The sequence below is a fragment of the Hippoglossus hippoglossus genome, chromosome 9, assembly GCF_009819705.1.
Source record: "Hippoglossus hippoglossus isolate fHipHip1 chromosome 9, fHipHip1.pri, whole genome shotgun sequence".
NCBI lineage: Eukaryota > Metazoa > Chordata > Actinopteri > Pleuronectiformes > Pleuronectidae > Hippoglossus > Hippoglossus hippoglossus.
In genome coordinates, this window is record NC_047159.1 from 29,101,605 (window position 1) to 29,117,399 (window position 15,795).

The following is a 15,795-nucleotide window of genomic DNA, read 5'->3' on the forward strand; positions in this document are numbered from 1 at the left end:
AGAAAAATCATTTCAATTCATGTCAACATTACACAAACCGAAGGCAAATTAATAAAGCTTAACTATTTAAAAATATTGCTTTTCCTTCGAAAGTTCGATATCAACAGAAACCGATAGAGCCAAAGAGACAGAACAGCAGAGGAATCCAGGAGTGGTGGCATATGACAGTCCATACAATAAACCAGGGCCTCTAGAAAAGGCACATAACAGATATAGTTGATGAAAATAAATGGCTAATGTTTTGAAAGATAAACTTATACATATCACCTTGCTCAGCCACACGGCGCTTCCTCACAGAGAACGGGAGGGTGAAAGTGTCAAAGGCTGCCTCTTGATCACACTGCAGCAATAAAATGCATGACAATAATCAGCTGTGAACCAAGCGACAGACCATAAACATAGGCAGACGACGCCTACCTACCACGCGGACATGTAGCTGTGGAGCAAAGGTGTGATCTAATTAGCATATGAATAGCAGTGGTTGGAGATAAAAAGTCATATACTGGGCCAGATACTAAGAATAGACTTCTTTTGCAACACGTATACTCTATTGCTACTGGAGTCTTCAATTGTTGGTCGAAAGAATTCAGTGGACATGGTCAGAGTTCAATGCAGTAAAGTTTATTCTTTTTGTTAGGGTTGCCATCGTTAAGGGTTGAATAACCGGGCACCGATATCCTTGATTCTCGGAGGAATAACACACGCAGCCGTCATCGGTGTTTTACTTGAACCGGAAGTGTTTCACTTTATTGCGCACTCTCCAGTTATATCATAATAAAGCATAGACTTCAGTATAAGGGCACATATTAACAGAAAACTTAACACTTTTACAAGTGATAAACCCCAGCAGGCTCCGGAGCCTAACTGAAGACTGAGCTTCAAACCTTCTGCTTATATGCTCATCTCCGTCTCTGCTGTTGCCCGTTCAATCAATCAGTCGGTGGCTTTCCCCATCTCTTTTCTAGTTCAAAACTTCTGATATCGTCCGAATCTAATGGTTTCATATTTCCTTTAGTTAATTTTGTCATTGTAATGAATCACTGTTTTTCAATTGGCCATTAAATCACTGGTTTTTAATCAAACTTTGACAGCATCATAAATCTTAAAGTCTTCGGAGGCCTTTGATCTAAGCCCTTAAAAGGTATGACCTGATTTCACCACTAGACTTGGGCGATTCTTGAAAGCTACCTTTCCAAACAGGTTTACATAAGGTTTTTTCATGATTTCATTTACTTATGCTTGATATATAGTGCTATCATGTGAGAGTGTGCAGCGGCAACCATAGCTGCACTCTGATATGAGCTAGGGGCCTCTCTTAAATCCCCAGTATGTCACATAGTCATTTATAGCCTCATAAGCCTGCCGCTGCAACTGTTTAACTTGGATTTTGTCCCAGGCCAGGCCACCTGTAGTTTCTAATGCCCTATGCACAAAGACACAGTATAAGTACACAACGAAAAGTCACTCATGATCGGCTGGTAGATCTGTTGCTAGTGGTCACCCTGGGCCATTATAATACAGACTTGAGTAATCCCGTCCCACACAATAATAATAATGATAATATCATTATTATTAATAATAATTAATATATTCATAATAATTATTAGTAACCCTACACCAAAAGCACTGCAGTTACTGTCATTGTTATACTGTTGTCTACACTATATCATGACTAAATATGAATTTATTTGGGAAAAAAAACATTTACAAGGTACATGTTGAGTCAAAGCTTTATTAACACAAATAGTGTACAAACACAACATGCCTAGCCAGTGAAAAGAAATCAGGTGTAGCTTGAAATGTCTCTTTTCCGCCTCTGGCTTGTAGGTTCTTGGTGCCACTCTGTCTGAATCTGCTCCAGTGTGTAGACGTCTATGGTGTATAGCTGTGTACTTCAGTGTAGCTTCTAGTCTTGTTTGAAGTGTGGCACACAAGTCTGCGAGCTCCTGGTTGCAGAAGAAAGACATCATCTGCCACCAGCACACTCTCTCCCTTCGATCAGCTGTAAACACAATCAGTACAATCAGCACAGTAAAATGACACAATACACCTACAAATGTAACTGAAAAATGATCTAATGACACCAATCTTACCCTCTTCCTTCTCTGTCGACTCCAGGCTGAACTTTTCAATGCTGCTGCCTGAGCTGCAAGGTCCGGTTGGCTGTACCGGAAGTTCCTTAATACTGTCTCATAGTATGTCTTACAGGCAGCTGGAAAACAACATAGTCCATGAGTATGTTATTAATAAATGGAAATACCCTTGCAAATTCACTGTGAGAAGATCCAAAGTGAACACAATTGCTACACAGTTACTTACATAGAATGGCGTAATTTTCCACACTAATGCAAATCCGGACTTGCAGCTAGAGCTTTGACCAAATGTGCAGTGACTGCTTTGTTGTGAGGGGAGCTCAGATTGTGAAACATAATGATGAAATAGATCAGATAAAGTAAACATAGGGAAAGTTTTTTATACAGCACAATGCATATCATTTTTAATCTTACCCATGGTCCTGTTCGTAGCCGCCTGCCATTTGCCACAGAGGTGTGACGACGACGGACAGTTTCCTGTAAAATACTACAGCCCAAAAAAGTCACTTTTGTGAAAAGACTTAACAGCAAACTCTTAAGTTTAAGCAGTTTGTACACATTTAAATGTACACCCACAGTTTTTTACACGCTATTCAGATCTGCGAGTTACTTGGCTTAGCAGTTAGCAATGGCTTCTCTCTTTAGTTTAGCTCTTACTGCAATTTTGGTATTGTGTGCCCCCCTTTTCCGCTTTGACTCCTTCACACTGGGCCCGCGGCTTTGCTTTTCAACTCAGTCATCCTCTCCTCCCGAAAAGAAATGTGGTGTTCACTTCAGCCTGTTTCTGATTTACTTCGGCAGCAAACAGAGTCATTTGGCGAGTCGACCAACTCAAAACAGCAGCCGGTTATAGCTTTTTACCTATGTTTGTTTTGAGCAGTTTTTAAATTGTACATTTATATAGGATGAGTATGTGACTGAGGACCAGTGTATTCTTTCTGGTGTTTTTAATTTGAGTTTTTTAATGGAATACTGGGAAAGTTTAATAACAATAGGGCAAGTCAAGTCCAAATTCTGAGAAAATTTCAGCAGAGTCAACAGCTTAGTATGCCATAGACATGTGAACATGGTGCTGAGTTGGCCAGTATTTTGGGAGGACAAATGTTTGGGATGTTGTCAGTGATATGCTTTATGTGAAGCACAGTGTTTTGGTTTCAGCAGAAAGACTTTAGAAAACTGTACAGTGGTGCCACTCTCTCCATTCCAACCGTTTATCTTGGATGAGCTTGACAGACATGCAATGTTGAAAATGTATCAACAGATGAACCCTGAAAATTGTATCACTGATTACACTCGTTATAGCATACTTACTTACATAAGGCAAATTTATTCAAGTTACAAAAGCTGCCATGTAAGGATGGGCAATAAAACAATATCAATATCAACAATCATCGCAGTATGAATTATTATGTATCAAAGGTCAATAATATTGCAAAGGTACAATACATATATATATTGATATATTGCTTATACATTGCACAAGAGCAGCGAGGAGGTATAACACATTTTTCACCCAGGATAGAAAGATAAATAAATGAATAATCAGTCTTTAATCTTAAAAGAAATATTAACAATGCAACATTTATCATGATAATTATCAATATTGTGAAACAAAAATTATGATTATCATAATAATAATAATAATGATACTAATTCATCTCTTTCTTTTTGGCCGTGTTGTCGAGCCCTGCAGCCACGTACATTCAGAAATTGAATTAAAGACTTGATCGGTCCGTAATCAACCTGCTCCTAATCAGATGGCATTTTACCTGGCATCACACCCTAACCTGTTCCATCCGGGGTTCTTTTCTTCCACACTAGCCCTCTCCGTCCAAGAACTACACTGTAAGAACTTTCGACCTTGAAATCTTACCCCTCAAAATCCAGCTTTCTCTTCTCTAAATCATACTTAAAGTTACAGGTATAATTTTTCATATGAATTTAATATAAATAGAGAAGAGAAGCATTTTTTTGTTCTATGCCTCTGCTGACATTGCAGTGAGTTGTTGGGAAAGGCATGATATTACAGATGCCTTCTAAGTCATGTCACTTTCCAATTACAATGGTATTTTGGTATAAATAGTGTTGCCATATGGTTGCCAAAGTAGCCCTTACTTTTTTAACATCCTCTTAGAAGTGTTACTTTGTAATTGACCTTGTCTCGTCCTCCCTGCCCGCAGCATCTTCACTCTCTTAGAGAGAAATCTCTATGCCTTTCCACAATTTAGTTGTCTCGCATCAGAGCAGATATTAAATCCTGGTTTGTTGCGGCCATTTTCAACATCTTTATATTCCCTCAGTTTTACTGATCCAGCCCCTTCTGGCCAACCAGACATTAACGTAGAGACCAACAGAGGGGGATTAAATTCCCATAATATTCATTCCAAATCCAATGGTCATCATTCATTTCAATTGTCGTCACCCACTTCCTACATAGCAGTAGATAGATCAGGGAACAAATTACTTTGTCATGCGTCAATGCTGAGACAATAGAAGTCATCTATAAAAGCCCCTACAATTACCAGAGTTATGCATAGTTTGTTTTTCTAGTCAGTACTACTAAATCGGTGAGTACTTTAATTTCTAGCAATCCTGCTAAGGGCATTCTCTCATTTAATCCTCTACATGAGCTCACCTTCTCTAACCTTAGAGTCAAAGACTGATAGATCTTGTCAAGACACTCAAACTATTATTGCTAAGAATAATACTGCTTTCTGTTCTTTCTCTTCTATTATGAAACACCCATCTGTTGGCACCCCTGCTCACCCACAATGGTTGAAAACCCGTTACGAGATCTCCTCAAAGCAATAGCAATGTCTGCCAGAGCAGCGGCGTAACACCTGAATGCTTTCCCCCTCACTCCCTTAAAAGCAGCATTGCTACATCTGGCTCTCCTTTGTCCATGCTTACCCTGCTATGTCAGGCTCCACAATAAGTAATAATGCTTATCAAAGATCATCAGTTACTGCACCCCTTATGCTTTAATATGTAAAGCCTAATTCTGCAAGCTTGAGCTAGTAATGACTTACTAGTAGAGTCTGATCATACGGATTCTAATAACCAAGTCCCTGAAAAGACTTGGACAAATTTTTTCTGCATCCTTTTACAATATGTAAGTTAAAGAATGCAGTCCTAGAAATTTGTTTTAAATAAGAATTAAAGGACAAATCGGGGTCAAAGATAACTCCCAAATTCCCGACAGTTTCACTGGAAGCAAGGGCAATGCCATCTAGAGAAGCTAAATCATTAGATAATGTATCTGTAAAGTGTTTAGGGCAGAGTATTAGAACCTGTTTTATCTGAGTTTAACAGGAGAAAATTGTGGGTCATCCAGGTTTTTATGTCCTGGAAACATGCTCGAAGTTTAGTTAATTGACTACATTGCTCTGGTTTTATTGTATAAGTATAAATGGGTGTCGTCCGCATAACAGTGAAAAGTGTCTCCTGATAATGATTCTTAATGGAATCATATATGAATGAAATTGAGCCAAGCACAGAACCCTGAGGAACCCCATGATTAACTTTGATGCGCACTGTTCCCTCATGATTAATTTGCACAAATTGAAATCAATAGGATTTAAACCAGTTTAGGGCAGTTCTTTTAGTGCAAATTTACTTTTCTAGTTTCTGTAGTAAGATGTGTTTATCAATAGTGTCGAATGCTGCACTAACAGGACAAGGACAGACACAAACTCTTGATCTGAAGCTATGAGAAGGTAATTTGTGACTTACATCAAGTCTTTCTCTGTGCAGTGATGAGCTCTAAACCCTGATTGAAAGTCTTCATATACATTATCTTTCTGAAGAAAGTCACACAGCTAATTGGCTACAACTTTCTCAAGGATTTTAAACAGGAAGTGGAGGTTGGATATTGGTCTGTAGTTTGCTAAAACCTCCTGGTTCAGAGTGGGTTCTTTAAGAAGGGGCTTGATTAATGCTTGCCTAAAGGACTGTGGTACATATCCTGATAACGATTTATTGACTGTATTCAGTAAAGTGGTATTTATTAAGTAACTTTGTTGGAATGGGGTCTAAAATACAAGTTGTTGGTTTTAGACCAGGGGTTGGCAACCTTTACCATCAAATTGAATATATATATTTGATAACACAGCTTATAAAGTTTTATATATAGTTATACTCAGTGTTGTGCCAGTTCACACTTAAAATGAACTAGTTCAAAGTTCAGTTCATGTAGATAAAAATGAACTAGTTCACGTTCATTTGTTCCATTTCTTATTGGGATAATTTAGGTGACAAACTTATTATGGAAGTTTTCTGGAAGCTGCTGAAAGGAGAACTCAGGCAGCAGTTGATGCAGAAGATTTTAATATAGACTTGATGCATCAAGGAGACCAGAAGGTGCAACAATATACAAACGCTAACAGAGTAACATGAGCAAAAGTCTGATGATGTCTCCCACAACATCCCCATACTGTATATCTTCCTCTACTCGTGTCACCCATTCTAACAGCACATCCATGAATGGCTAGAATTGCTGTCACTCTCTATGTTACATGTAGGTTCGCATCTTGTTGGATAGTTAAGCCTAAAGTATGCATTCCTAAATCACATTGTGTCCTTATGTCTTGCCACTGATAAAAGTTGGTGAGAGTTGAAGTTGGTGCCTCTCTGTCTGGCGCATCTGAATTAGATATTAAAGTCCCTAAACGTAGACAAAAAAATGCATTGTTGGTTGGTCCTTTATCTACAACCTGACCTTTGGCACTGCTTAAAGAGAGAATAGAGTATCTGCGGAATTTAGACAGGCACTATTCTCCTGTACAGATATAATATACATTATATACATAATATATATTGGCATATACAGTCATGTGTGAGGGTGGTCAAAAATTCCTCAACACTTACGATCATGTGTTTAGTTATTAATCTATGGTGTCGGATCATGTATGCCTGTCGCTCCGGTCATTTTAACACTGAGTCCTGACTGTGCGTCACGTCTCGTGTTGTACTGAGCACAGAATGTTGACGAGTCATTTTTCATGATGTTTAAATGCAGCCTCATAAATTATGGAGCGAATCAAATAAACACTAAGTTATTTCATGTACTGATCAGGTCCTGATAACTAGTGATGAGTGTTTATTAGTTAAAGTGAGAGCAGAGTAGAGGAGGACACAGAAACTCCAGCTCGGTACAAATAATAATGTTTAATACAAATCAACTGCAGCTTCTGCTCTGATCATTGAGCAGTGGAGCTCATCACTGAGCAGCTGTGACCAGAGAAACTTGGTGTTTTCACTGTTTCCACTGTTCGGTCAGTTACCGGCTGCTTCACGTGAACGAGCTCTGATCTCACTGCGTGTGTCTCTCTGAGCAAGTCACTTACGTTCACGTTCATCATATGTAAACTGATTCGTTCAGTTCATCGGTCATGAAAAATATGAACGTGTTCATGCCAAACACTGTACAGGGAGCCACTGCAGAGGGGTTGAAGAGCCGCAGGTTGCCGACCCCTGGTTTAGACGATTAGATAATTGGGGTCAGCTGATCAAGTTTGATCGGAGAGAAGCTGTCTGAATAAATAACAGGATTCTCGGTTGTGCCAATATACTATAATATTCAGAGCATCCACTAGCTGTGACAGGAAGTACCATGTTGGTGCCTTTATGTTGAATGGCGACCTTTGATGGAACGCCAACAAACAGGAAGTTGTTGTAACGTCATTGCAGATTCTTGAAAACTCAAGTTTTGCATCTGCTTCAGGTCTGGTAAAAATTTACATACTTTAATGTGCTCGGGAAAGTTCTTCCAAAAATGGCTCAATAGTGTCTCCTACAAATCTTTACAGAGGGTCATCATATTCATTTACTTTCGCCTAGAAAAATGTAATGCAAATTTAACTTGATTTTTCACGTTTTCGGTCATGCTTTAAAATTCTACTCCTCCTACAGATTTCATCCGATGTACTTCAATTTGGTATATGTCATGTGAGGGACTTTTTCAATAAGAGGTGTATTTCTACCGTGAGTTTGTCTGTAGAGTGGTCGTGGTGGCACATTTCGATGATTCGCCTGAAAACAGTAAAGTAGTATTTTTTCCATTCTGCCTCAAACTTACATTTACATATGATAATAATTGATAATAGTCATACTGCCCCCTAGCTGTAACAGTCTCGCCATTGAAATTACAAGTAGCTGTAACATCCATGTTTTAGCTCCTATTTCTGTCAACTTTTATATGTTTAGAATATAGGACAAGATGTTGACTATCCCTTGTACGCTTGAAAGGCTTCTGCATAATTTAGGTTACCAACTACGAGTAGATGTAAGCAGGTGTTACTGGCCACCAGTGGATGTTAGGGACATAACCTCCCTTAGCACCTTGGCGTCATCAAGTGTCTTGACCTTTTAATCAATGATACAGGCCGAACTTAAATAAATCTGACTGGCTACTCGCTTGTATGGCAGTACTATGAAAGCCATGTGGCCCGGTCAGTATAACAGACATCTTTACATCACATCAGGTGTTTCGGCTTTTAATCACAAGTCACCATCTGGGTGCATGTCCCTAGCATCTTGGGGCCCAGTTGGGATCTTTCCTCCTGATCCAGAGCTATTGGCTGCAGCGTTCTGCAGTGTGTGATGTTTCTTTTATGGTCTGGCGCATGGCTTGTCTATGGATCCCTAGATCATTACATTACATTACATTTCATTTAGCTGACGCTTTTATCCAAAGCGACTTACAATAAGTGCATTCAACCATGAGGGTACAAACCCAGAACAAGAATCAAGAAAATACAATTTTCTTCAAGAAAGCCAAACTATAAAGTGCTATAAGTAAGTGCCATTTAAGTGCTACAAAATTTGTATTTTAAACTTTTTTTTAAATGTATTTATTTTTTATTCAAGGTATAGTCGGAAGAGATGTGTCTTTAGGAGATGTATAGACTTTCTGCTGTCCTGATGTCATTGGGGAGCTTATTCCACCATTTAGGAGCCAGGACAGCAAACAGTCGTGATTTTGTTGAGTGTTTAGCTTGCAGTGAGGGAGCAACAAGCTGATTGGCAGATGCAGAGCGGAGTGAACGGGCTGGATCCATTCGCAGCACGGTACGCAAGTACTAATGTTTTGAAACGGATGCAGGCAGCCACTGGGAACCAGTGAAGGGAGCAGAGGAGCGTAGTAGTGTGAGTGAATTTAGGTAGGTTAAAGACCAGTCGAGCTGCTGCATTCTGGATGAGCTGCAGAGGTCGGATGGCACTAGCAGGTAGGCCTGCCAGGAGGGAGTTACAATAGTCTAAGTCCAGTGTTATTTCCTCAGGTTGGAGGGAGTTTCGGAAAAACTATCTTTCGGTTTGTGTGGTTGAAATTCCCAGCAAAAATGGGTAATCCATCTGGGTGGTATCATTGACAGCCTGGTACAGTCCACTGAGCACCGCCTCTCTGTTGTGGTTGTTGTGGGTGGGAAGGATGCATATAACTACTAGCAGAATAGCAGTAAATTCCTTTGATAGCAACTTTAGAGAAACAATGTTGAATGGATTAAACAGCATAATTTGCAGTATGGACAGTACAGTTCAAAATAGTGTCATCAGCATAAAGGTGATTAGTACGCCCAATCACAGGAGAGGCAATATCATCAAAATAAATTGTGAACAGGACAGGCTCCAAGATAAAGGCTTGTGGGAAACCTTTTGAAGTTTTTACAAAATCAGACACTGCTGCGTGTCTGTAAGATAGCTCTAAAACCATTAAAAGGCAACAGAGGCAAAACCAATATGATAAAGTCTTTTTAAAAGTAATACAGCACAGTGTTTCTATCCAAAGCCAAAATTATGTTATTCAAGGCAAGAGTGGCATCAGTAACAGGGCTGTACCTTTCTCGAAAACCTGATTGGTGTATACTTACGATAGACCTATTCATGTCTTGTTTTGTCCTGCAATTATTTCATGCTTATATTTCTCTATAATTTTACACTTATATAATATAATTTGTTACGGCTGTATGTGTTTCTGTTCTGTGTCCCTGTTTTTCTCTTGTCTCTCCTCTAGCTCCACTCTGATTAAACCGATCAGTCATCAATGAGTTGCACCTGACCAGTAAATTGAGGTTCTTTAAAAACTCCTGTGTTCTGTGTACAGCACTTTGATAAAGAGTTTTATAAACTGCCATCTGCTCTATGGGTATACAGTATTTCCCAGCATTACAATATGTCACATCCAGCCCAGGTGTTTAGGTTTTTTATTTAATTATATAATTTAATATTTGTCTGGTCTTATTTTTTATACTCTCATTCTGTCTCATCTCAGATCCTCACTTCAAGCCCAGCACTTTGGATACCTCTGCTTGTTTGGCTGACTTACCGAGTACCGAACCCCTGGACTGATTAAACTAATCAATGTTGTAAATACTGTTATTTTGTTGATGTTCTCAGTTACCTGCTTAATCTATTGCACTTCTGTCCATCCTGGGAGAGGGATCCCTCACGTGTGGCTCTCTCTGAGGTTTCTACATTTTTTCCCCCCTGTTAATAGGAGGTTTTTTTTGGTAGTTTTTACCCTGGGTTAATGACAGAGGATGTCACACACTGTTAAGCCTTATGAGACAAATTGTGATTTGAATATGGGCTATAGAAATAACATTTTATTTGATTAGTTTTTAGATGTGATTCCTGCGTCATGAGTCATGCATTTGATTCCTTTGGGTGCCACGTTGATACAATACAGAAGAAGAAGAACCAACTAATATAACACATTGTCCTTCAACTGTGGCTGCATTTGAGCACTAAGATATATATAAACATTTACATATAAAAAAATATATGGATTATGTAATGTTATTTTTGTCTGCATTTATTTTTTATTTATAAAAATGTGTATGTTTCTTCCATCATAGTCAAATATTTTCAATTCATTTTCTAATTTTAGTAAAGGCAGAAAATGGTTGGTTGCTGCTGCATTTTTAATTGGCTGCTGTCTTCTGCTGGATGCAAAAGGGTTAGAACTTAGTATTTTCGTAGAATTTAATTTAACATTTGTTTTTTCTGTCGAGGTAGCTGGCCGCCCATATTGAGTTTGGTTCTGCTTGAGTTTTCTTCCGGTAAATGAAAGAGTTGTTTCTCTCCACAGTTGCCAACGTGCTTGCTTATTGTCAGAACTGTTGGGTTTCTCTATAATGTTTAAGGTCTCGACCTAACATGTAAAGTGCCCTGAGATGATGTGAGTTATGATTTTGCACTTTACAAATAAAAGTCAATTGAATTGACAATGTTATTTATTTTCCTCTTTTTCCACTCATGTTCTCTTTCTATGGCCAGCACTTGTATTGTTACTTACAGAAATTATTTAATTGTCATATTCTTATATCCTAGAAATAAAGAACCTTTTATTTAAAGGTCCAGTGTGTAAGATTTAGGTGAAATGGCTCTATTGGCAGAAATTGAATATAAAATAATCCTTTTTCACAAGTGTTTCATCTAAATTGTACGAATTGTTGTTTTCTTTACCCTAGAATGGACCATTTATATTTAATTACTTTATATTTAAATCGGCAGCAGGTCCTCTCTACGGAGGCCGCCATGTTTTTTTTTACAGTAGCCTGGACTGGACATACTAAACACCTTTTGATATTTTTTTAAAAATCAACGCTACCACAAGTTCTCTTTCATGTTTGGAAGGGAAGGGTGAGGTGAGGGGTATTCAGCTGCAACTTGAAACTTCACCACTCACCACTAGATGTCACCAAATTCTAGACACTGTACCTTTAAGTAGTTTTATCTAGTTGGCTTTTAATCAAATATTGTTTGGTCTCTCTACAGCTGCAGTCTGCCTCTGACCACTTCATAGCAGCCAAGCACACCAGTCCTTTTAAGAGGTATGTGGATGATATCAACTTCCGGCTGGGCCACTATTATTTCTTCACTTGCTGTCATGTTTCGGTAGGTGTTCACTCTGCTCTGTTTCATATATATATGTACATAAGTATTTCAAACATGATTTAGTAACTTCAGGGATAGTTCACCGAAAAATGAAAATTCACTAATCTACTCACCACTATGCCGATGGAGGGGTGGAGTGTTTGAGTCCAAAAAACACTTTTGGAGTTTCAGGGGTAAACAGTGAAAAAATATAACTAACACTAGGGCTGCAAGCAGCACTTGTGGTCCCTCGCACCTGTGCACGTCGGGGTCAGCTGCCACCGTGGGGCAACGAGCTGACACGGATTGGGCGAAACGGCTTAGTCTTGTGTGCATTTTGTGCACTGTGGAAAGTAGAAATGCGCCACTTCCTGTGTCTGTCATGCGACTCTACACCACGCCCACTAATCATGTATTATGGGCCATGTAGTTTGAGGGCAAGAAAAGCAACAGAAGAGACAAAAGTATTGATTAAGAGGAGTTCCCATGTATTTGCAACGCACAGAAACACACAGAATGTATAGTGTGGCAGACTTTGCTCTTGCAGGGTCCTGCTGGGTTGGTTTATAAATTCCCAGGTCTGAGCAAGTAGCAAACAGTATGTGCACCTTACTGGCCACGGCTGTGGTGCACATACTGTGCATGAACATCTATTGAACCCAGTAAGCAAAGATGATGTAAATCAATCACAGGGCATAGTAAATTCTTGATTGTTTTTGTGACATACAATATTAAGACAGGTAATATTAAAGTGGCCTTTCATGTAAATGTCAAAGCAGTAAGCAGGTTACCATAGGGAATCAAACCCCATCCTAGTACCCATTACTAGTGCCTTTTGCTTTTTGCTGTTACATGAAAGGGAAAGCAAAACCTGCATTAGCAACAGTATATTTGTGTTGTAATTGTATTTGATATTAGCCCATGATGAGGTCTATTATAGATTATTTAATTTGGCGAAGTTTTGTACAATTGCTATGTATGACACATTGTTGCCAATTTTCCTTTTTGGTTATAAATGCTGTAATACAGGAAAAGCAACCAGTTCTGGGGTATCGCAGTGTTTGCAAATTTAGCAGTGAATTCAACAACATAGAGTAAATCATTAATATAATACAATGTTAAATGAAAGCTGCAGCATGTTATATGCAGGCATTCATATTAACAATATTCAGTATTTAATTAGGGCACAACATGTTGCCAATTTGGTCATGGTATGATTTGTGTAAAAGAGAAATTAATGAGTCAATACATGAATGCTAATAAATGCTGTGGTAAGCAATGAAAGAAACCAATTTATGGGTATGGGTTTTGCATGTAATATTGAACACATTAAGGCAGTGGTTCTCAAACTTTTTCTGTCATGCCCCACTTTGGAGCTAGGATATTTTTCATGCCCCACCCGCTCCCCTGCCCCAACAAAATTGTGACAAAATGGGCCAAGTTTAACATGTGTATTTACATAACATACACATGAACATTAAATTCACATTACTTTCAGGAATTTCTGATGTGCAAATAAAAAACCTTTTTCAAACAACTTTTTGTGACATTTGCCACTTTTTTCAAAGAATAGTGCAATAACTTTGCTTAAATTCAACTTAATTTAAGTACTTTTGGTGACATTTATCACTACATTCCTCCATCAGTCTGTACTTTTTCAAAAATAGAGAAAAAAAAAAAAAATTATAATCACTTTGTTACAACGATGATAAAGCTCAACCAAAAATAACACATGCATGTGACTGGGGTGTAATGTTTCTAAGTGTCTTCTTAATTTGTTGGGTCTCATACTGTCAGCTGCCAGAGTTGTCAGACCTAAAATACACACTGGTCTCTCCTCATGTCCTCCTTCATTCACTGTGAACCCAAGAGCAAGATAGGCTTCATCGTACTTTCTTTTCAACTTGGTTTTTGAACACTGTATCTTGTTTGTCACTGACCGGCTGCTTCACGTGAACGAGCTCTGATCTCACTGTGTGTGTCTCTCTGAGCGAATGAGTGGGGGAGCCCCGGGGCCTGTGTGTGTGTGTGCGCTGTCTGGGGGCACACACACACACACACACACACATTCGCCCGCTCCTGGTATTTCATGCTGGCCTGATACGATGATGATTTAACAAATTAACGTGAACGTGAGTTCATTGTTTGCGAAAAATATGCGCGACATGCACAACACTGTACAGGGAGCCGCTGCAGAGCCGCTGCAGAGCCGCAGGTTGCCGACCCCTGGCTACGGCGAAAGAACGATTTGTTTACTGTTCAACCTTTAAAGAGATGCGGACGTCAAAACATTAGTTCAGCCTCACATTTCCCCCAGTGGGGCACGCCACACAGTTTGAGAATCACTGAGTTGAGGATATATCATTGTGCAGTACCAATTTCGCTTGAATATGTGTAACTGTGCAAGGAAACCTCTAACTTGGTGCATTATGAAAAATATTATGGTAGGCCTGTCACAATAACAATATTAAACATTTGGCACAGGATTTATGTTACCAGCTCAGTAAACGTTGAGGGGATGTGTTAGGTTAGTATTCCAGCTTTTCCTCTATTGAGTGTCTGTGTCCGTATTTATGGATTGCCTCGCGGGTAGGATCAAACGGTCTTGCCGGATGTTCCCCACCCCTGCTCTAATTTAATCTTTAAAATCCAATCACTCATTGTATGAGACGATTACCAATTGACCCGGAGCTTTAGACCTTCACACCCTTGTGATAAAAACACTTTAATAATTACATCAAATAGGAACACTAAAATGTATTAAAACAAAAGACAAGTTCAAACATAAAGTGAAACTTGGAATGAAATATTTGAATTAACTGCCAATTGATATATATGATTAATCACGAAAAGGTGAATTATTTAGAATGTCTTAATTATTTAGGGAATTAAAGGAGCAGAGGCACATTTATAAGACAAAAAATGTGCTGTCTGATTACTAGCTATCACACTTGTAACAGAAATCATAAAAAGTATTAGGGATTTGTGTACATATAGAAACACACAGGTGAAGTCATGTAGGAATTTCTCCATCGCCTTCTTAATTATTTAATTTACCTTTACCTATGAAACGTCCAATAAGTGTCAGGCTTTGCGTCGGGTATCTCATCGGCCAAACTTATATACTTGGAGGTCTGTTATCAATCTTATTAAAAAATGGGATTAAACATTGAAAAACGCATCAAACTCAGTACATTCTAACAGATGCAGTCAAAGGTCATTATCTGCGTGTTTCTCTTTGCTCATAGGGAACTCAGAGGTGCATGGTTTTAGTCAAGTCTGCTTTTTTCATCTAGTCCCCTCTAATTCATGTCAGTGTGATTGTCGTCAGTTATTCTGCTTAGCAGTTCATTTAGCTCTTTCACTTCAAATAGGGTTTATTGTGTGTGGAACATTTAAGTTACTAGAACCGCCCCTTTCACTCTGCGTCACCTCTTCATGGGCATCTGGGGGAAGGGCTGGCATGTATCTTGAAGCGTGGATCCATCTTGCTTTACCTTGGACCCTAAGGGCTTTTCTGGTTGTTAACAGCATCTGGAACAGGCCTTTCCACCTAGGAGATAGACACTTTTCCAGAGATTTGATTAGTACATATTCTACATGAAATGGATGAATAGGTTCAAGGTTTTGGCAGTCTGCTTGACACCTGTAAATGAAACAAGGTCTCTACCATTTGTAGGATGAACACAGGGATTCTGAATCAAATGAGGGAGCAGATAAGAATGGATATAAGAGATTACTTGACTGAGAATGATAATGGTGAAGTACTGTATCTCCACCAATTCTTTGGGACGCATGCAAAGCTGTTCTGAGAGGAAAAATTATA

The 15,795-nt window shown here is 38.9% G+C and overlaps 1 protein-coding gene across 2 annotated transcripts in view; it reads left to right on the plus strand.

The window, feature by feature from the left end:
- LOC117767909 overlaps window positions 1-15,795 on the plus strand; it is a 51,286-nt gene that overhangs the window by 14,685 nt on the left and 20,806 nt on the right. The window contains exon 2 of one of the 2 annotated variants that reach the window (XM_034595895.1): window positions 11,871-11,990. In XM_034595895.1, coding sequence (XP_034451786.1) covers window positions 11,871-11,990 — 120 coding nt within the window. Of the gene's footprint in view, window positions 1-11,864; window positions 11,991-15,795 lie in introns of those variants that run through there. The other variant, XR_004614951.1, reaches the window with a different exon arrangement.